Genomic DNA, 22,977 nt, shown 5'->3' with positions numbered 1-22,977 from the left:
CACGGCTCTGACACTGCCCCTACCCCGCAGCACAGCGCGGGTGTCCTCTCGGCGGCAGGCGCCAGCGGGACGCGGCGCTGGTGGCAGCCGCGAGGCGGCCCCTGGCCTCGGGTGCCTCCGGCAGGGCTAGGCGGCGTGCCGGGGCGGGGCTGGGCGAGGGCTGCCCGGGTGCTCCAGCTGCCCGTGAGGCCAGCAGGCTTCCTCTTCGTCCCACACTTCCTGCCAGCGCTGCCCTGCTGTGCCGAGGCGAGCCCTCCCGTCACTGCCCGCGGTGCCTCCGACCTCCGCTCTCTCTCGCAGCGGGCGCCGGGGATTGCGGGGGGCACGCCACCGGCCGCCGCCTTCCTGCTCGACGCGGCGGCTCGGGAAGTTGAGGTGAGCGGCCGCGGTCCCCGCCGTTGCCTGTTGGGCTGGGCTGGGGGCTGCTGCGGCCGGGCCTGCCTGGAGTCCCGTTCCCCGCACGGCGGCCTGTGCCGCGGCTGGGGCAGGCGGCCGGCGGGGACTGGCGGCGGGGCGTGAGGGACCCCGGGCCGCGGCCTGCCGCCCGTCCTTTGGCTGGCGCTGCCCGCCGGGCTGGGCTCGGCCGGCTCCAGCAGCGGCGGGTGGCGAGCGGCGGCGCCGGCGCGGGGTGTGCGAGGCGGCCGGCGAGATGCGGCCAGGGCGGGCTCCGTCCCGCGGGAGCTCGCCGCTCGCCGTAGGTGGATGGCAGGTTCGTCTGGGCTTCGCCTGCGAGCATACCTGGCACTAAGGGCGCTTTATTGCAGTACTTTGTCGTTCTTTGTTCAGTCAGTCTTCCCTTTTTGGGTCTTTAGCGTAGAGAGAAGCGTGTTTAGCCCTAAACAGTTCTGGTAGGTAGAAATGGAGGTAGACAGACCTCCACAGTGGGGGTAGAAACGATGATGTTAGAAATCAGAAAGGGCCGTAACAAGGCAGGGCGTGAGGTAATCTCCTCCAGGCTCAACGGTAAAGGTGGGACCAGATGGCCTTTCCGGGTGCCTTCCAACCAGGGCTGTGACCTGAAACTATTCACCCCCTTCTACCTCTTTCTTCTGAGCCAGTTTTGCTTGAGCGGCTCCCTTCTCTTCCTCCCCAGTAGGCAGAGCTGTGGAGTTCTCACTCCCGCTGGGATGGCTGGTGGCTGTTAACAAGTTCGTGCCTCCAGAGCCGTTCCCATTTATGCTTGGCGAAGTGTTTCACCCACCTCCTCAGAAATTTTCGTTCAGCTGCTGGTTAGACAGTAAACACGGTGTTTGTTTAAGGCACCCTGGAGGCTAACCTCACTTTGCTTTGTTGGATTCCCTTGTCACCTTCCAGATGTAACTGGTCATGTTTGTAATTAACCTGGCCCCTGTGTTGACTCCTTTGAGATGACGCCTCATGTTACATCTTGATAGAACTTTGCTCATGAAGAGCTATTTGCAATCTTTATTTTTTACTTTTCTAGGGGGAGGTTTATGTGTTTTACAACGAAACCATGCATGTAGTGTTACAGAGGTGGGAGGACAGGAGCATAGTGGTTTTCTCGCCACATCCATTTCCTAATGTTGGTGGGGTTTTTAAGATCAAGAGGGTGTCCTATTAATGGTGATCCTAACAAGATAGTTCATGTTCTATGGGAAAAATACTGGCAACAGAATATTTTCCTTAAAATAAATGAACGCTTTGAAGAAATGATGAGATCATTCTGGTATATGAGCTGCTTGTGTGAGTTTGTTTTCATGCACAGTATTTTCAGGCAGTTATAGTATTGTCAACAATTACACCTAGACAGCATGTCCAGAAACTTCAGATATGGGTATTTTAGAAGATTTTCTCAAGTTAACTTTGGTCAACTAACTTCCTTAATCAGAATCAGTACCTGCCTTAAATCTCTAGCATCTGGTTAGCTACACACCTCTTTGGGGATATCTCTTTAATCAGATAAAGATCAGGACATCGTGGGTGTTAGTTATAGTTTCTTGTAGTCATTTGAAAGATGAGATACTTCCTGAGCTGAAAAATAATTAATGGACAAGTGGTAACAGTCATCCTCCCCCTGAAAAGATAATGCTTCTTCAGTATCTTCATATTTTTCTGCTCTGTTACTTCTAGTTGAAAATGCATTAGAAAAGGAAGACCTTTTCTGAGCTGAGTGTCTAATGACGGTTATTCCTGAGAAGAGTGAGAGTGCAGCTGCTCAGTGTGTTGTGCTGCAAATGCTTCTCCCCTTCCTGTGAAAAGTAACTTGGTAATTTGAACAAATAGTGACTCAATGACATCCTGTGGCATCCGTGTTCGATTTTTTTCTGGGAGTGGTTGCTGCTTTGAAGTGAGCCAGTCGTTCAAAGAACAGAAGTTTGAAAAGTGGCTGGAGCTGAGTGTTCCAGGAGGTTTTGTCGATTTGTTTGGTTTTGGTTTTGTGTTTTTTGGTTTGTTTGGTGGTTGGGTGGTGTTTTTTTTTTAATTTGTTTGGATGTTTGAGCCTGCAGTTTGTGGATTCCTGTGCATGGTATTTAGAAAGTCTGTGGTCAGCACACTTGAATTCATTATACAAACTTCAAATCTCCATTGGAAGAGCATTTGTCTGACCTTTTCTGACTTGCTAACTCGAAAAAAAACCACCCCTAGTGTTGCTGCAGAGGATGATGAGAAACCTACTGTGTTTTGTCTCTGACCCCTGTAAAGCAGTCAGGGCACCCTTGAAAGCCTGAAGGTTGCTGTGGGACTGTGAATGGTGATACTTTGGGTAACATCCAACTGTGAGTGAGACCCAACAACTGGATTTCTCTCTCAGGGATGATCACTACTGTATGTTAACCATATATAAAACTGAAAATAAAAGGTTTTGACTTATTTTTATAACCTATTCATTTCAACCCACACCCAAAATATCACCTTGTTTTGAAGACTGGGTGCACAAATATTTGCTCTATGTCTGATTCACTTTCCTAAGAATTACGTTTTTAAAAGCTTTGATTAATTATTATTTAAATAAAATCCAATTTCTGCTATCTTTTAGTCTGATTTAGTCATGTCTGGGTATAACTAGCTAACTGTTGTAAGGGGAAGAGGTTTTGATTAGCTTGCTTGGTAAAGCTAGTATACTTTTATTCAAACAGTCAGACATAAGAATTTTCATAGAAACATAGAATGGTTTGGATCGGAGGACACCTTCCAGATCATCTAGTTCCAACCCTCTCTGCCATAGGACAGGTGATTTCTTCCAGAGTCTTGTTGAGAAATTTGGGATGAATCTGCAAAAGGTGGGAATAGCCCTATGGTCTGTCTGCAGCAGTCCCTGGATTGAAGAAGATTTCCTCAGCCTGGACAGAGTGGTTGCCTGTTAGCAGGTCTGGTTGGGTGGGGTTGTGGATCCTCTCAGTGCTGTCTGGTACCCCTCGGGTCCTTGTTTTTTCAGTCCCTTTTGCCTCAGGTTATGGCCCTGCCTTTCCAAAGGGGTTTTACTAAGGCTCTGTCCATAATCCAAGCAGCAGACCTCCAAGGAAGATGTGCCTTCATTTTTCAGTGGCTGCTCCATCTGTACATGGCCTTCATGTGCTGCTCTGGCTTATGCAAGCTAGGTCGTGAAGGAGACAGTGGGTAGGCAGCTATGCAGGCAGGGGTTAAGGGACACCTTTTGCTTCCCACTCTGTCTACATGCTGCTTTGATGGAATTTTTATCTGTTCTGCTTATTCCTGCCTGGCAGGTGTTGTGCAGATACACAGAGCTGGATCTTGCGAACAGAGGGACTTGGTTTTCCTTCTGGAAATCTGAAATGCAAAAATTGTTTTGCTCTGTCTTTGCCTTGAATGTCTTAGTCTTCAGACTTTGTCAGCGTGGTTGTTAGTTATCTGTAGTGGAAGATCACTGAATATTAGCTATCCTACTTCAGGTGAGTATAATAAAAGAAGGAATTGATCAGACAGACTGATAATGTATTAATGTGGGAAATAAAAGTGTCCTGTGTGTTAATTTGCTTGAATATTTCAGAGGCTAAAATATCTCCCTCTTGATGAAGCATTAGTAAGTTGGCAAAACAGAAGAATGAAATCTGCTGTTCAAAATTCTGGAATTTTATGCTTTACCAAATGTAGAGCATTATGCACAAGATACAGCATCTCATTTTCACATCTGTAGTAAACATTCATGAGTGATATATTCCTTCACGTTGAGTAAAATAATTTTCTTACCCATAAAATCATAAATGTATTTTATTTTCAATTCAGATAACTGTGCCAAACCAGATGTTTCCTGGAAAACAGCATGTACAAATAATTCCCATGTAAATGTGCTTACTGAGCTGATTTGCTTATCTGTCCTCCAAAATACATAGGATCATAGAACAGAATCATAGAATAGTTAGGGTTGGAAAGGACCTTAAGATCATCTAGTTCCAACGCCCTTGCCATGAGCAGGGACACCTCACACTAAGCCATGTCACCCAAGGCTCTCTCCAACCTGGATTTGAGCACTGCCAGGGATGGAGCATTCACAACTTCCCTGGGAAACCCATTCCAGTGCCTCACCACCCTTACAGTAAAGTACTTCCTCCTAAATTCTGATTCCTAAATTCTAACTCCCTAAATTCCTAACTTCCTAAATTCCTACTCTAACCTGAACTTCTCCTGTTTAAGTTTGATCCCATTCCCCCTTGTGCTATCACTACAGGCCCTAATGAAGAGTCCCTCCCCAGCATCTTGATAGGCCCCCTTCAGATACTGGAGGGCTGCTATGAGGTCTCCACCCAGCCTTCTCTTCTCCAGGCTGCTCCAGGATACATGTGTGTATATCCATGATACAAAGTTAAAAAGTTGTAATTTTTAAACTGATGAGAAAGGGAATATCAGTTTTGCAACTGAGGTAATGTTTTGGGTCTGCTCTATTTGGATAGAAGATCTTTCTTGGGTTTCATCTCTTTCTCCTACATTTTGCCTTTCCTCCTGTTGAGTATAAAAATATATTCCCAATGAACATAAATTACTTAAGGGCAAACAACACTGGATTTTCTAGAGAGAGCAATGTATCGCAGTGTCGTGGTTTAAACCCAGTCAGGTAACTCATTCACTCACTTCCCCCCCTTTCTTGCCCTCCCCCCTGCTCCTGGAGGGATGGAGAGGAGAATCAAAAAGAATGCAACTCCCACGGGTTGAGATAAGAACAGTTTAGTAACTAAGGTATAACAGAGATCACTACTGCTACCACCAATGATAATAATGATAAAGGAAATAACAAGGGAAGAGAATACAACACCTCAGCACCAGCCGACCGATAACTTGCCCCCCCTCAGCCTGACCAAGCACCGACCCATACCTCCTCCAACCCTGCAGTCCCCCAGCCCTTCCGGCTAACTCCCAGTTACATCCTGGGCATGACGTGCTGTGGTATGGAATACCTCTTTGGTCAGTTTGGGTCAGGTGTCCTGTCTCTGCTTCCTCCTGGCTTCCCCTCCTCCCTGACAGAGCATGAGGCTCACAAAGTCCTTGGCCAAACCAAAACATCCTTGTTATCAGCTCTGTTCCCAGGCTGAAAGTCAAAACACAGCACTGCACCAGCTACCAAGAAGGAGAAAAATGGCTGCTACTGCTGAACCCAGGATATGCAGTCAAACATTCCATCAGGAAATCAATGCTTTCTTGCCTGCTTGTTTTTAATAGCTGAAAACAGTGGAAGAGTTCCTGAGACTGCGGGATTTGCATACTCAGTAGGTATATCAGCATTCCTTTAACATGGTTTTGCACTTGTGCTTTAACCTACATGTTGAACTAATTGTTCTTCCTTTGAACAATGTAGTTTGCTTTTAGCTCTGAAAATTGAGCTAAATAGCTAGTCCCACACATTTACCAGTATTAAATTCCAGTGCAAGTTGTTACTGCTGATAATATAGATGACTTTCTCTATTTCTGACCACTAGGAGGAAAATGCCAATTATTTTATTCAAGTAACGCTTGGAATGACTCACTATATCTTGCAGTGCTGTGTTTAGTATCTTTCCATGTTTTCAAGTGTATCAGCTAATATTCTTACAGTGAAGAACAGGATACAAATGACTTCATGGCAGGTTCCAATACACATTATTTGAAATGTAGTATTTTATTCCAGTAAACAAAAGTAAATTAATTATCTTGTTCTTAGCTCATGTGGCAGTGCTGATCTTCCCCATTTTCCCCTCTCATTTTTGCCACTCTGGAGATCTGTGATTCTTGGTTTTCAGTGGATCTGTGTAAAGTAAGGCAGGTCTGTACTTCTCAGGTGCTCCTCTTAGGATGGCAAAGCAGGAGAATAGTCTGTGCAAGATGTACGTATTTCTGCAGTTCCTGGATTTGTATTGGAAATTTGTGCATATCTCTGTGTGTCTTAGTCTACTGCATCTTGATTTTTTTTTGTAAAACAACAAAAGTGCATGGTCCCTCCTCATGCCTTTGCTTTTTCTGTTGATCCTTACTTCAGCTGCACATGGCCCCATGGGTGTCCACTGGAGCTCTACTGCATGTGTCAGTTTGCTCAAGTAGCTGAGGTTTCCTTAAGCAAGAATCTCAAGTGTTGGACCTGTGCAGTCATGCACGCTTGTTTTGGTTTGCTTTGGGGTTTTCTGTGGGTTTGATGTTTGTATGTTTGTGTTGTTTCATTGTTTGTTTTTCTGTTTTTTTTTTTTTGTGTATGTGTGTGTGTGCATGTACACAAAGAGGCAGCATTTTCAGGAATCCATGTTGTACTCTTAGGGTCCATATGTACCCCATTCCCAAATACAAACACATTCACAGACTTTTCAGAGGACGCATAGATTTGAGATTTTCACCAGTCTGACAGTATTGTGTACTCCCTGCTGAGGAAAGAACATGGGTTATATTTTAAACTGAATGCAAAGGGGATTTTGTGGAGGGTGCATGTGCAGACCTAGGTACAGGTGAGCTGTTAAAAGACTAAAGTGCTGGCCATAAGTAGAATCAGAATTTCTGGTACCTGCTACTTCTGGCATGACCTTCTTCCCCTGTGATTACAGGCTATGTGCATGTGAAACCCTTTGAGAGTTGCTATGATGTATTAATTTTTAAGTATATGACAACCTCTGAATTGCATCTCTAGGGAAAAAGTCAGTTTATTTAAAAGAATGTACCTTGAGAGGCTGTATAAGATATTAGTAGTAAATGTACCCATTTCAGATTTAGTTAATGCCTTTTGACGTATCTGTCTATGCTTGCTATCTGATTCATCTTCTGTGCTCATCTTTGTGGGCTTTTGTCTGCAGGAGTACAAAAAGAGAAAACATTGATCTCAGTGTACAAGAGAGCAATCTATTATGAACTGTGCCCAAGGTTCCCAGTGGAGTTTGAGGATTCATTGAGCTACCTGCTATTACTCTCATTACGAGCAGATTTTTATCATGTCACAGGATGAACATAGCCTATTTCAAACAGAATTGTGACTGCCCTTTGCTCACACTTTTATATTAAGATGGGCTGTTTTGCAGAAGCAGCCCAAGTGTCATAGCAACCAGTAGTACCCTTGGTGCTGCTCATTTGTTAAAGCAAGGTTGTTTGTTTTTTCTTAGGATCAGAGACAGCAGCTGAGGATCAAAACCAGCATCATTTAATGTAATTTACCATGGTATTCGTGGAGTGTATGCTAATTATTTTTATTTATTTATTTATATTATCCTTAAAGTAATTTGGTTCAATCTAATTTATTCATTTATAAACCTGGAAGCACAAGTTAATATTGTCAGAGGGAGTAAGTTGAAATTGCCTGAGTTTTGGAAGCAAAGTGCAAATTGCTCCTGAAACAGTGAGACTAGGCTTATTTTCTGACTAAAAGAGATAACAAGGAATTTATCCTCTATCTGTAGACCAGTGTTACCTGACCAAGTCTGGGTGTAATATATGATAAAAGCATGACTGGTTTGTTCTGTTCATTGCAGATTTTCATTATATTGCTAGGAATATTCAAGGCTTCCCCCTCAAGTCCATGTGAAGCTTTATGTACAAGGTGATGGCACAAGATGGCCTTTCTTAGTCTTTCAGATGGAAGTATCTAGACAGTGTGCCTTCCTGCCTGGATGTAGTCCCCTCAGCAGAGAGCAGTTTTGTTACTGCAGTAAGTTTCATTGCATGTATAAAGTAGCTGTAGTGGAGGATGCAATCTAATGTGCATATTTTAATTTGCAGGTTTCCACACTGTTGCAGTTATTTGGATTTGTGCTTTTCCTGAAATGGTAGGACTAGGAAACAGCTGCCGAGGGATGAAGTCTCCACCTCTGCTTGTGGCTGCGCTCGTGGCGTGCATCATTGTTTTGGGCTTCAATTACTGGGTTGCAAGTTCTCGCAGCGTGGATCTGCAGGTAACTTACGTATTACTCTGCATGTCGTTGTGTACTTGTGTGGTTAAAAATATAGTCCAGAAGAAGGATGCTTCTCCTACATGTGGTGGGCAAGGAGCTTCAGCGTGTTGTAGGAGTTCTCATAAATACTACAGCTGCTTATCAGTAGTGGGAGATGGGGTGGTAAGAGGAATTCTGATTTTTAGGTGAGGGAAACCCAGAACTTGAAAGCCTGCATATGTGGTACTTGTTACTTATGCTCACACAAAGCATTCAGCTATCTTTCTAACTCTCCATTCCTAGAATCATAGAATAGTTTGGTTTGGAAGGGACCTTCAAAGGCCATGTGGTCTAGCCCTCCTACAATGAGCATGGACATCTTCAACTAGATCCGGTTGCCCAGAACCATATCCAGCCTTGGCCTTGAATGTCTCTAGGGATGGCGTGTCCACCATCTCTCCAGACAACTTTTGCCAGTGTTTTACCACCCTTGTTGTAAAGAATATTTTCCTCACGCCCAACCTGATTCTCCCCTCTTTTGATTTAAACCCATCACTCCTTGTCCTGTCTTAACAGCCCCTGCTAAGAAGCCTTATAGGCCCCTTTTAAGCACTGAAAGGTCACAATAAGGTCTCCGTGGAGTCTTCTCCAGGCCCAGTTCTCCTCTGCTTGTTGCTGCTCTTTGACCAATCAAGAAGAAGGGTGATCTTTTGCTAATAAATGAGTCCTTCTCGTATGTGTCTCTGTGTAACAGCTATATGTCACTTGTTTGTGCAAGTTAGGTAGTGTTGTCTTCCTCCTGCTTTTTTCCTAGTCTTCCGGGAAAACATACTGATTTGAGAGATGAATTTTCCCTCTGAGTTAGTTTAAGACCAACACTGAAAAGTGCAGTGATGTCAGAATTGTTTGGATTAAATTCTTTTATATTTAACTGAAATTTTTATAGTCTCTGCAGAATATACTGTACTGTTAATTTATTTAAACTGGGGAGAGTGTGTCTATGTATGTGGCAGGAGCCCCTGGCCAGCACAACACTTTGGTGACATTAGAATTGTTAGTTCTGTGAAATTGATATTCTTTGTATTGGAGAAGAGTCTATTGAGAATAGTCACTTTTCATTGGAGAATAGTAATTTCTATTTGCCTGGGCAAATTTGCTCTTTCTCAGGGTCGGATCATGGATCTGGAAGGTAAAGTCCGCCGTGCGGCAGCAGAGAGGGGTGCCGTGGAACTCAAGAAGAATGAATTCCAAGGGGAGCTAGAGAAGCAGCGGCAGCAGATTGACAAAATCCAGTCCTTGCACAGCTTTCAGATGGAAAATGTCAACAAGCTACACCAGGAAGAGAAGGTAGGGCCCAGAGGTGTTTATACCTGGTCACAGTTTTCTGTGAGACTGTGGTTTACCAATACACTCTCTGCAACAGAATAAGGTTGCTCAAATGTTCCAGCTGATGGGCATACAGTCTGTGTTGGTGTGGCAAAACATTTATGTGTCATTGTCTGCTATTGCAAGTTGAATGAACATTATAGCTTTCATTGTATAACACATGAAATGTTAGAAGATACAAGTAGCAACACTGGAATAGAACCTCTCCCCCAGTTCACATGTTGGTGAAACTCACCATCTGTTTTGGCGTCTTTTTACATTCCAATTCTCTCCTGCAAGGAGTAAAAGCACATTCACGAGTTAAACAGAACAAAGAAACAAACAAAAGGTAAGGAGAGGGCAAACAGAACTAAGTATTTGCTCAATTTTTGCTTAATTTACAGTCTCTTTTACGAGGGAAATATGGTTTAAGTTTTGTTTTTATAAGCAGATTTTCCTTTAGTCAAAAGTGTTAGGAGTCAGCTAACTGGACATGCTGGCCAGAGTTCACAGCATAGGGTGGATGTTGAGAGGTGCTGACAGGTGCTCACCCAGGCATTTTAACGAAGCTTGGTGAATGAAATGTTTCTGCCAGTCTATGGTGTGCTACCTTTCTGCTTCAAACTACTGTGGTACTAGACAAATGTAGCTGACATCACATGATCCACCTTGTTGTTGTGGTGGTTTTGAGTCTATAAGACATGAAGGAGCTGTCGTCCATTAAACCTGGCATCTGTGCCAGGAAAAGAGTTGGAAAGTATTTTACAAAACCAAAACTGCTGTTGGATGTGTGGGTGGATGTGGTAGTCTGGGAAAGAGTAAAAGTGGTTTTTGGAAAAGGAGACGTTGCTTCTGAAGTCTCCTGGCGTTTCCTTCTGAAAGAGTCGGTGACAGGGATGAGGGAGATTAATGAATGCATTCACACCTGGAAATGCTAAGGGAAATACATAAATTGCTTGTAGAGAAATTATGCAGCCATGTTGGTGAGACTGTTATCACAGGGGTGAATGATAAGACAAAAGTTACAGAAAAAAGTTACAAGGCATCTTAAAAATAAACTGGATTAGTTGTTGTGCTGTGGGGAGGCCACTGGTGGAGTTTTGGATTGTGGGAAAGCCGCGCAGAGAAGAGTGAGGAGGGTGACCAAAGCTGTGCAGAGTTTCTCTGCAGGAATCCACAGTGTAGATTCCAGGCTGGACAAGAGCCAGCTGAGTAGAGCTGTTGTGGACATATCTAGGATCATGAATTGTGCGGAAAGTGCTCATGGCTGGGAGAGGCAAGGAATGGTTGTTCTCCATCCACTGTTGGGCTTCAAATGCAGTCAGCAAGTTGTAGTTCAGACTGAGCAGAAATGCTCTTCATGCAATAGATAGTGAAGCTGCAAATATGTGACATCCATAATTCCCAGTTGCAGTGGGTCTGTGTGGGTTAAAAAGTGACTGGTTAACCTTGGACAAACATCTGTGCCACTGCCCAATACAAAGGCATTCAAGTCTGGCTCCAGATGTTCCTCAGCCAGAAATAGCTGCTGTTTGGCAAATACTGTAGCTGCCTTGGTGTTTATTTGGCATCCAGGGTGCTGGGCAAGGTGGATTTTGGGGTCGATAGCTCTTACATTCTCTTAAGTGTTTTTTCCTCCATCATCCTAAAATGCAATTGTTCATTAATGGAGTAGTCTATGAAGCTTGCTGTTGAAACCGCAGCAGCTGATGCTATAGGAAGCATTAGGTGAACGGGGTACGGTGTACTCATTTCCTGTCTTTTGCTTTTTACGACTGGAGAAGAGCATGTCTCAGGAGCCTCAAGTGACAGGACGAGTATGTGTGTGCCTGTGCACCACTTTGTGGCAAATTCAAACTTAGCTTTTGTTGCTCTTGTAACACATGAGCAAGTGTCCTGCGCAGTAGTAGTTTGTTTTCCAGCACTGATTAAAGAGTAGGGAGAGTTGTTTTACTGGGAACCTGTGTATTTGTCAAAAGATGCCATTAGCCAAGTTGGCATGGATTCCCCCCCTTCTCATTTAGGAATGCTGGTGATATGAAGACAGGGAGGAGAGGGAAAACTTAGTTCTTTGTGCTAAGGATCCTGATCTGAAGAATTTGTCCAGGATCAGAGGTTATTCTACAGAGGGATGTAGGATGTAAGAAAAGACTATTTCTGAGTCCTTTTTTTGTGTATCTATATTGGTATGTAAGTGTGTGTTGTATGTTAATGTGTGCATACATATACACACATGAGCAGACATATCTTTTTTTTTTTTTTGGCTTCATGGATTTCAGTGGAATCCAGGATTCCTGAGAGGCAAGTAATGAATTCATCATTTCTAGTTATTGGAAACTTGGTGGTTGAACTGAACTTTGTTTACTCCATGGGGATTAGTAGCAAATATTTACCTAGTCACAGAGAATGAATGCAAATCCAAATCACAAGTCTCTCAACTTGCCTTAAAAATAATGCAAACTGTTTAACTAACTAGACAGATCTTTGAGTGATAAACGTGATTTTGTTTAGTTCTAGATGTTCTTAAAAATGAAAATGCTTTCAGCTGATGTGTAAGAGTGAATGGTCTGTCTTGAAAACCCATCTGTTTCAGGATAAAAATATAGTTCTGCTGATTATAGAAAAAATCTATATAGGAACAACCATTTTGAGTTAAATTTGCCTTCTTTTCCAGTAGAACTGTCTCTGTGCTACTTAAAGGATGAGGACATAGAAGGCAGGAGGAAATCAGAGCCTGAAATACCCCGTGGGCTCACCATTCCCTGAACCAGTGTAATCCTGGGAAGCTGCTGTTGTAATTATTATTCTGTTAGGTCTGAGTACGTATGAAACACTTCAGTCACCAGTTTGCTTTTAAAAAATCTCCTTGAATTTTTAAGGACTGATACAGGTTCAGCAAATGGCTTGTGGAAATCCATACAGAGATAGACTAAAGAGATCAAGAGAGCTTACATGAACTCTTAGTCACAACAGATAAGTAATGAGGAGTGCAAAGGGCTGTTTGTAATCCATAAGTGATTTCCTAAAGAGCAATATTCTGTATGTTTGTTATTCAGGACTTGTAGTTCCTGGGATATGCACAGCCGTGATAGTCATTTTGAAGAGTGTAATAGGAGAACAATATGTGTCATCTCTCTTGTTTTTAACAGCTAGAGTATACTTTTGTAATTTTCTTTGGTTTTATGTAATTCTTCTCCAGCCCACATCTTGTTTCGCTGAGGAGAGGGGCCGAGCTTTGTGCATTATATGTGAAGCACGTCACTGTCCTGTTGCTCAGTGTCTTTTAACACTGGCCACAGCTGCTCTCGGATCCCGTCCCTCTGGGAAGATTTAAATTCCCAGCACAGCTTCTGAAACAAAATACCTATCAGTATGCAGAGAGTTGGCTCCACTCAAAAGAGATGACAGTGGCAGGGAGGGAGAGAGAGAAGAAAGTCTGCTGTGAAAAGAAGAAGGTGCTTATGTGTGTTTTGTTTTTATTTTATAAACCAATGTTGCATCTTCTAGTTTTCAAAAAGCTTTAAGGAAAAGCAAATGCTGCTTTGTCCCCTGCTCTACTTGCCATAGCATGATGTTACTAATTTAACAAGAGAGATCAGTCTGCTTATCGTAACTGCTACAGCACAGGTTTAGAACACTACCTCTGTTTAAAATACATTTTCTCATGGTAAATTAAAAAAAAATTGATGGCCTGGGTCTATCTGAACTGTAGGCATCCTAGGTGTGGAAATTCAGAGTATGTGTAGCTTAAAAGTTAACTACTGGCACGTTTCTACCCCTTTTATAGCAAAATGAATGGACAAAAAGGAAAGTAGAAGATACATTATGTATACCTGTGCAGATTTCTATCAAGATTCTCATGTAACAGGATTCTGTTCTATTTACACTGCTTATTATTTGGGTTTTAATGGAATATAACAATGACATGGAAGTCCTGTAGCTGTACAGGTCTTATTTTCTCCAATTGGCCTGCTGTTGCCCTGCACTTGTAAAAGTAATTTCTTACTCATATGTGTCAAATTCCTCTTTCTTCTGCTGAGAGTGTAAGAAATTGTCAACTTTACTGTTTTGATGGTTTCTGCAGTTTTAGAGAGCTGACTTGCCCCACGTCATGGTGCATGGTCCCTCATCATGGAAAAAGAGAGTCTAGATTGCTTTTAGTGGAGGGTGTGATAGAGTCCAGATAGCGTCCCTAATCTTTGCCAGGATCACTCTTTACGAAGAGAGTCGGTTGGAGTTTTGGGAGGTTTGGTTGGTTTTATCGGTTAATTTCCCTCCTCCCCCTCCCCCCCCCCCCCCCCCCCTTTGTTGAGGGTGAGAAAAAGTCTGTAATTTCTGAATGGAGTTCAGTGAGAAGTACTGTTAAATGAAAAATGTCTCCTCCATTTTGGGCTTGAAATTTGTTTTGGCCATGCTTCAATTGGCGTACCTTCACTGAAGTATACGTGAGTGTGCAGTACAAAGGCCAACCTAAAAGAGAAATATTTCCTTTGAGATCTTATTTATGAACTTTTTCCCCAGCTGCTAGTATGTAGTTATCCATTAATCTTGTGTCCTAGAATGAAAAAGCTTTTTCGTGGTTGTTATAAATGGTTTCTTTATTTCAAAATGGTGAAGAAGAGTACAAAGAAAACAATTGATGATGTGTGTTACTAGGCAAGTGTGTGTGTGGGGAGGTGTGCTTTCAAAAATAGAGAAGTGGGGTGGAAGTCTCCAGATACAATTAAGAAATGAACAACAGATAATCAAAGTGTGGCTTGTGCTGCATGGCCAGAATGGTGGTGGAGAGCAGGAGCGTGCAAAGCAGAACAGCTCCTTTTTTTTTGCAGTAAGGACTTAGGTCAGTTTGAGTTAAATAGTTAATCATTAAATAGGTACCCTTTTTCTCCCTGATTAATTATAAATGCTTGTTTCTGCTGTTTTCTGGATGTATAGATCTTATCTCTCAGCTTGCTCTGTTCCTGCTTGGTTTTGTTCTTACCAGCTGATTTACTGTTCCTGTAGCTCATCTTTTTCTCTGTCTGACAGCTATATTTGTGAATGCATACCCCTTTTTCTTAGGTTTTAGTTCTGAAGCCAGTGTTTACTCTCGTCAAGTTGTTTATCATTTTATTCCTTTTTCCTGTTGCAGTATCTTATGCTTTTATATACAGCACATACAGTCATTGTTAGAAAACACAAACATGAACTCAATGTACTTGGGTTAGCTGGTTTTTGAGGGTGGCAAATGCTGAAAGTTGCTATTATTGCAATAATGGCCCCAAGAAATGTTTTAAGGACATTAAGCATTAATCAGATCAAATGGTATGTGTGTGTTCAAAAAATACGCTTTGAAATGATTTCTTCACAAGTAATTCTGCACCTATGCTTTGGGTTTTGTTTAAACAATAACTTTAATTTTTGTTTCTCAAGTAGAGTGTGACTTAAATAGACATGGTCTGTAAAGAGTAAGAAAAATGTATCTCTGGTGGTTGTCATTAAAAAAAATTTATAGCCAGCTGGAGCAAGATTTTTCCATCACTGTTGGTGGCAGTGTGGCTTTATTTTTGGTTTCTGGAGATCTGCTGCCTGCAGCATTGACTCCGGATTGGAAACTGAATTTTCCTCTGTGATGATCAGAAGGATTTCTCTGCAAGACTGGTTTGCAAATAAAATAAGCTGGCTCTGAGTTACAGAGTTGCTTTGTCACAGAAGGTAACATTTTGATACTGTGATAATAGTGCTGGATTCTCACTTCTAGGGTGTTGTCTTGTGGGCTGGATGAGGTTTAAAATGCCAGTTTCTTCCTAGAACTGTGTTTTGGCATGTGTTTGCTAGTACTTCCCAGCAGGTTGCTTTTAGGTGTGCATAAAACCCAAAAGAAAATAATGTCTGCCAAATTCACAGGCATGAGGTGAAGATTAGTTGACTCTTGGATGGCAGGAGGAGGCATGGAAAGCCTGACATTATGATACAATTGGATTGGAAACTGACAGTCAGAGCACTGCCCTGTAAATTATTAAGCAGTATTTCAGGTTTAACGGCTAACAAGATTTTTAAACATGACCTTTTTTCCCCGGACTCTTAGCCACAGGCTCAGGGAGGTGGGTGTGGCATTGCCATGGGACAGTGTTATATGTAACTCGTACAGGCCGAAGCATGCTTTTTCCTTTTTCTTCCCATTGTAATATAAGGAACCTTTTTCATATGGCACATAATTTTATTCAGTTCAGCTAATTATAGTTATTCTTGCCCTAATGTACAAAATGTTCAATACTTGTCAGTTTTACTACCAAATAAGTGGTCCCGGTATTTTGGAGTTTTGTATTAAGAGGGGAACAACCAACCAGCCAACCAAAACCAAGGCAGAACAAGCTGTAAGAACATAAAATTGCCACGTCATGCTGATTTTTCTGGTCCATTGACAGTTTGTGGAAATGGCTAATGCTGGAAACCCTGAAGGTGTGATAATCATGGAACAACTTGATTATGTTGCTCGTGCATTAGCAAAACTTGTCATTTCCACTGAAACATTAATTTCATTTCCCCAATAAACCAGTGAAAACAAATAAGAATACTCTTTGTCCTAGGAGAAAGGAGAGGGAGAGGTATTAAACAACCCTAAGTATATGTTGTTACTCACGTTGTTATTACTGTTTTTTCCTTTTCAACAAAGCAGCAAAGCCTTTGCTCTTGAGGTTTCACAGTGGTATGCATGGACCAGCTGTATCTATAGAATGGCATGGGAATATTTTTTTCCTAGGGTTGAAAAAGGTTGCCTGTTCATCAGTACATGAATGACTGCCTCTGAACCGGGACTCTTTAAAGGGTCAGTAAAAGACAAATCTAGCCCTCTCCTATGTGCTGTCTCACTCAGATTGATTGAATGCTTAGCTTTGTCTAATCAACTGGCACTTATTACTGTAGTGTTTGTGAAAAAAGGCACTGACAGCATTTCAGGGTGTTTCAGAGTGACTTGGGCAGGCAAAATGGATGCAGTTACTTCTTTGCATTAAAGTGGTGTGGACATATGTACACACATCAGTACCTGAGCAGAAGCTGGGGACTTGGTATACCCTGATCTGGGACCCCTGCAGAACACTGGGTTTTCCTGGGAGGGGGATAATGAGTAAACTGGCAGTGAAGTACAAGAAAGTGCTCCTAAGATTGGAATGGATTGTTTCTGAAGGGTCAGTGAATCTCATCTCTTTGTAGTCTTAAGCAGACTCTTGTACACCAGACTTTCTGAATGTTAAATATGAATCTGAATTGTCCTGACCTCTGGCTCACAGGAATTATTTTCATTTAGGCTTGCCTTAATTCTGTCAATATTCAGGTGTTTTGGGGCATGTGTGTGTATGGGTTGGTAGAGAAGGCTTGGTGAAAGACTGGTCCAAATGTTCATATGTTGACTGCAGCTTCAGAATGAGAGAACAAAGTGAGGGAATGAAAGGTCACTCCAGCAATTTGTCATCAAAGAGGGAGAGGAAAAGTAGTATAATGCAAGGGCTTCATGTTGCTTTTGTAGAGTTCTTTTATGCTGAATGATTAATGCTTTCATAGCTCATTCTTACATGCCTTAATGCAGGTGTATTGATTCCCTGGTGAGAAGGTTGTTGATGGCAAGCTGTGCTATCCTGTATTCTTCCTTCAAGGATAAATACAGTAAATCTGACTGTGAGATTAAGCAAGCATGAGATTAAACCAGAATAAAGCAGCCAGCAATTTTAGGGCTGGACTCTTTAAATTCCTCCTGTTTTTAAAGTGGAGTGTTATCTCTCCCCTGCTCTTTACTGGGAAATCTGGGTAAAAATGAGTGTTCATAATCTACTAAACCTTTAGAGCAGCTAGAAGGTTTTGTGTTTGGCTGTAATCCAGCACTGCAGAAATAAAAGATCTTGTTACAAGTGCTTTGGTTGATGTTGTTTATAATACTAATGGTAATGCAGGTCCTTTGCAATTAAAACAGTCGTTTCTGTTTCATTCCTTCCAGGCAGTGCTGATGAGTAACATCACAGTAAATGACCGATTGATCCAAAGCCTACGAGGTATATACATCATACCCCTTTACATCGTTTTCATATACGCTTTTTAGCCCCCTGTTTTTAAGACTTCTGTTTTAATTTTTTTTTCTTCTGAGAATCCTGCCTTTCTTCAAGTCATGGGGATGGTGCTGGAGCTGTGGTGACTTAGATCCTGCATCTGCATAGTTCCAGTTCAGTGAAGTGTCAGACTAATCTACCTCAGTAGTAGAAAGATTTGTTCATGTAGTGCTTGTTGTAGGACTTCTGACCCATATGATATAGAATAATAGGGAATAAAACTAGCCTCTATGTGCATTGTTTATATATTATTCTTCATGCTACTTTTTGCAGCGTATTCTTACATTCCTCCCTGAGGTGTTTGGGTCATGCATTTTAGCACGGGGGGAATTCACAGACTCCTATCTTAAATAAGAAAAACTCGGTCTAATTAGTTTCTGTTCATGTTGGTGCTTCAAAATTATTGTTAGCAATTTATTCCTCAGGAAGTCCAGGGAATGATCCTAAGTTCCAGGAGCAGGTAAATGTGATGTGATGCCTTCTTCTTGTGTTCTCACACAGAGCTTTTTATCAGAAAGAAAACTGTAAATCATAGATTCCACTGTTTTTGAGAAACGTAACTGTAAATTGTGTATTATTCAGGGAAGCACTGGAAGCTTGTCTTTATTGTAAGCTAATAAACATGAATGCCATTTCATACTATGTTCTGATTAGTATTTCATAGACGTAAAGATTTCCTGGGCTGAAATCTATCAAAGCAAGTGTTTGTAAACAAATTACAGTATTTCTTATGAAGAAATGCATGTCAGAAATCTTTGTTGCACCATTTTTGTTACTGTGTTAGGCTGAAAGGCTCTTCTTACTCTATCTTGTACATCTGTGATTAATAAATTTAGTAAGTATCTGTGCATTTGTACACAAAATGTAGTAAGCATTATGGATGGAGTTACTGTGCTTACTATTGGTCTGTTGTCTGATACTTCTGTTGTAATATATGTAGATATATATGTTTGTATGTATTTTAATGTATATTTTAATTCTGTTTTGGTCAGAACACTTGAAAGAGTTACAGACAGAATATGGAAAGCTACAGCTGAACGTTTATTGGTTTCAGAAGAACCAGACTAACCTTCAGAGGAAGTTCTCATATGACCTGTAAGTATGTTCTTTATAAAAATGGCTTCTGGAGTTGTAGGTGACTTGTGATAGCACTGTTAGTAAATGTACATTTTTAATGATCAAGTAACATATGACACATGTTGTAAAATCGCTCACAGTTGATCTTGAAGAAAAGCATTGACCTTGCAGTGCTTGGCATCTTGATATCCAGATGCTTCTCCCACATTTCTTGATGTTCCTTCCATTGCAGGAGAAAGGTAACAATATTCACATTTAAGAGTGGGGTGAGGAAATTGGAACACAAAGATGCTGAACTCTGAAGAAGTTTAAGAACTAAGGTATGGGGATACCTGATAAGAAGCTGTACCTCATTATGCTACCAGAAGTTTGGGAGAATTTCTGGTTCAGTTATGGTCAGGGCCTGCATTTCAGTTCATAGCTAGTAATCTTTTTTGTTATAGATTTACCGTTGAATTATAAGGTGTGGGTAACTGAACAGAAATTCTTATCAGTTTTCTTATCAGTTCTTATCGGAAATACACTAGGAATTTCTCCTGTGTTCTTTCTGTCAGTAATGTTCTTGTTCCCTCCACCTGTCTTCACATCCTATTATATCTTCCCTCTGGTGCACAGATACAAAAAAAAAACCCAGAATTTGTTGTTTGCATGTTCTCATAATTATTTTCCATCAAGAATATAATTTCTGTAGTGGCAGGTATTTTTCCAGCAGCCATTGTGTAGCCAAATTTAGTAGGAATTACAACTAAAAGTTTAACATGGCAGTCAAAGAATTTGAAATCTGCAGGCCAAACTTGAAATACCTTTTTTCTTTCCTTCCTTCTCCCTCTTCCTCCTGCTCCATATAAGAATTAAGGATTAATATTGGTGGTTTTGGGATACTTACAAGTTACCAATTATTAGATGGTTGTGTACTTCCCCACCACCTCAGGCATCGTTACTCATTTAGTAAAGATGACCCAGATGTATTGTCTTAGTGGAGTTTTGTTTGTTGTGTACCACAGTTAAGCACTATCTCTATGCTGTTTAGTTAAATGGCAGAGCCGGGACTCCTGGACCTCTGTTCATAGTTCTTTGCTATTTAGAGTCTCTGTTTGCCAGCATCTTCCTTGTAAGGCTGAGATCAGCACGAATAAATGAATCTGTAGTCACATATACATGCTGTACAGTTGCTCTGTCCATGAGAGGTACATCCTTTGAAGCACTGGATTGATACTTGCAGGGAAGTGCTACAAGGCAAATGTAGTCAATCTGGTTTGTGAAAACTTATGTCCATGTCTGGCAAAATGTTTTCAAGTATAGCTCTATTGAGGGAATCATTGGCAGAGTGTCCCTGCTTGTGGGAGTGTACTGTACAGAATCCCTCTTCATTTAGCAGAAGAAGGTTGGATTCTGAGCATACAGCTTTAGGGTCAGGGCTGGCTCAAAGTGGAAAGCTAACTAAGTTACAGTGATGAAGATGAGTTAGCTTGTGTCTGGGTAGATGTAGAGACAGGCGTGATAATTCAGCCATGTACTGGCTTGAACAGGGATTCTGCTAGCTGGTCTGCCTCCAGTCTGTTTCCAGTTGGTCCTGAGGCAGGTGCACTGTTTCCTGCAGTCTCTTCATAGGAGTCCATAAAAGCAATTATTTCAGTCAAGGGATTGTGCTTTCTTCACTAGCTTTGCTGAAAAACTCCGAAGTGTTCATTTTCTGTTTCTGGATATTTTTGTAGCTATGCAATTGAGGGAAATGAGCTTTGCACTCAAATTTTCGTGGAATGATTTATAGCTTGGGCACCCTGCAGCATTCACAAAATTTTAGCAGGAACATATAATTAAATTTTAAAAATGTTGTTTGTTATGTACTTTTAGGGGGGATGCTGGAATATTAATATTTCACTGTTGTAGTAAGTTACATTACTATGCACTGTGTTCTGTTAGTTATAGAAACAGAAATCTGACTGTACTTGGTTACATACAGTCCTCTGCTGCCTCTAAATGCTTCATTAATACTGTCATTTTAATTGATTACGAACAACCTTTTCCCTATGTGATTATGGGCCTAAAAAAGCAAGTATTAGACTCAAAATGTTATTTTTAAGTTGTCTTACTTCTTCCCCTCAGTTTTAGGAGTAAACCAATATCTGTTTGTCTTCAGTAAAGCTTGGCAGGAGGGGGCATTAGACCTGCTTTTCTGTTATACCAGTATTTCTTTCTTTGATTTCAGGTTGTAGGGGTGCAGGTTTTGCACCTTAAGTATCATGTACACTTTGCCCAGTGGAAAAAGGAAGAAGTGGTATTGTGGTATATGGTGGTATAATCACTTTTTTTTTTATACAGTTGGATATTGCACTGTAGAAGACAGTGATAAAATCGGTTGTGCGTGTGGAATGCGTAATAATACAATTTTTTAACTTGGAAGGCACAAAATTAGTTGTTTTTTTTCTCGTACCTGAGTGTTGAAGTTTCATCTTAGCTTTTTGTTTGGTTGTTTCTAGTACTCTGAACAGAAACTGTGGTAGGTTTTGATAGACGTTAAAATGTCCCTAAAGAGAAAAGAGCCAAACTACAAAGTACTTTGCAGTCGATGCTATGGATATAGTACATCTGGTTTTACTTGAACTCCCGGACAAATAAACCAGGAGAGTTAATCTATGCGAAAGAGTGTTCTGAAGCGTGGGAGCACTGTGTTTCCAAGGGGTGACGTGACATATAACTGTTTGACACGTACGTTTTTAGGTATTCTGAGCCCAGTGTCATGTGCCTGTGCTTTATGGGGTCTTTCTGATACCTCCAAGAATCATAGAATCATAGGATAGTTAGGGTTGGAAAGGACCTTAAAATCATCTAATTCCAACCTCCCTGCCATGGGCAGGGACACCACACACTAGACTTGTTGCCCCATGCTCTGTCCAACCTGGCCTTGAACACTGCCAGGGATGAAGCAGTCACAACTTCCTTGGGCAACCCATTCCAGTACCTCACCACCCTAACAGGAAAAAATTTCTTCCTTATATCCAAGCTAAACTTCCCCTGTTTAAGTTTGAAGCCATTCCCCCTTGTCCTGTCACTACAGTCCCTAATGAAGAGTCCCTCCTCAGCATCCCTATAGGCCCCCTTCAGATACTGGAAGGCTGCTATGAGGTCTCCAAGCAGCCTTCTCTTCTCTAGGCTGAACAGCCCCAATTTTCTCAGCCTGTCTTCATACAGGAGGTGCTCCAGTCCCCTGATCATCCTCATGGCCCTCCTCTGGACTTGTTCCAACAGTTGCATGTCCTTCTTATGTTGAGGGCACCAGCAGAGTAGAAAGGCAGGAATGAACAAAGCTCCTGGAGGGGAGAGACTGAGCATGTGTTCCTGTGCATGCAGAGCACACCTGTACATGGTCAGGTATGCAGGTTAACATGGACACATGCAGCACATGAGCATGAACACCACCAGTACCATCACCCTGCTCTAAGGAGGGGTCTGCTAGTGCAAACCGTGCTCACGTGCATACGTACTGGCTGGCACTATCCAGGCATCGTCCTCCCACCTTGATCTGACTCCGGTTGCTGCCCTCGTGCCTTCATACATTCGCACACACACTAAACAGGGAAGAATTAAAAAGGCATTTAATAAAAAGTGACACAGCCTGTCCTGATCAGGTGCAGGGCAAGGCCAGCCAAGCACACCGACCAGCAATGTGTTTACGTGCAGTTCATGTTTATCGCCTTCTCTCTCTTTTTGTGTGTTTGTTCCTGTCAGAGATCCATCACTTCCCCTGCTTATGGTCCCATAATATGTCTTGTGTGATCCTGACATGTTCTGCCCTTGCACCCATTCTGTGTCCCCTACCCTGGGCAGGACATGCCTTGGTCCTGTTGACTCATCTTGGTGGGTTTCACACTGGCACAGAGGCTGAGGCTGACTGGAGTCAGCCCTGGGCCTGTGGGATGGTCTGGACAGGATGTCTGAGTCTGTATCTTAGGCTCCCCACTGCCCTTATGCCTCTGTGCTTTTTTGGGCTCTTGGAAGTGGGCCTCAGTTGGGCTGATGGTTGCTGTGATGGGCCTGAGAGCAGCTGGGCGGGGGTGGGGGGCAGGGTATTGACTTATCTCCTTTGCGTGTGCACAGGTGAGCTGTTTATCACAGAAATTAACTCTAGAGGAGAAAACATGTTAAAGAGTCTGAATTTA

At 42.2% G+C, this 22,977-nt stretch overlaps 1 protein-coding gene across 2 annotated transcripts in view; it reads left to right on the top strand.

Annotated features, from left to right (window-relative positions):
- Positions 1–246: 246 nt before the first annotated feature.
- GOLM1 (golgi membrane protein 1) overlaps positions 247–22,977 on the top strand; it is a 34,931-nt gene continuing 12,200 nt past the window's right edge. For both annotated transcript variants that reach the window (XM_061456298.1, XM_061456297.1), the window contains exons 1-5: positions 247–375; positions 8,143–8,315; positions 9,462–9,641; positions 17,632–17,686; positions 18,733–18,835. In XM_061456298.1, coding sequence (XP_061312282.1) covers positions 8,187–8,315; positions 9,462–9,641; positions 17,632–17,686; positions 18,733–18,835 — 467 coding nt within the window. In that variant the 5' untranslated portion in view covers positions 247–375; positions 8,143–8,186. The remainder of the gene's footprint in view (positions 376–8,142; positions 8,316–9,461; positions 9,642–17,631; positions 17,687–18,732; positions 18,836–22,977) is intronic.

The sequence above is a fragment of the Pezoporus flaviventris genome, unplaced genomic scaffold, assembly GCF_033815535.1.
Source record: "Pezoporus flaviventris isolate CSIRO_AGI_PZ_B2104156 unplaced genomic scaffold, CSIRO_AGI_Pfla_v1 ptg000022l, whole genome shotgun sequence".
Classification (NCBI taxonomy): Eukaryota; Metazoa; Chordata; class Aves; order Psittaciformes; family Psittacidae; genus Pezoporus; species Pezoporus flaviventris.
Note: the sequence above shows the minus strand (reverse complement) of the source record. Positions and strands in the feature narration are given on the sequence as shown.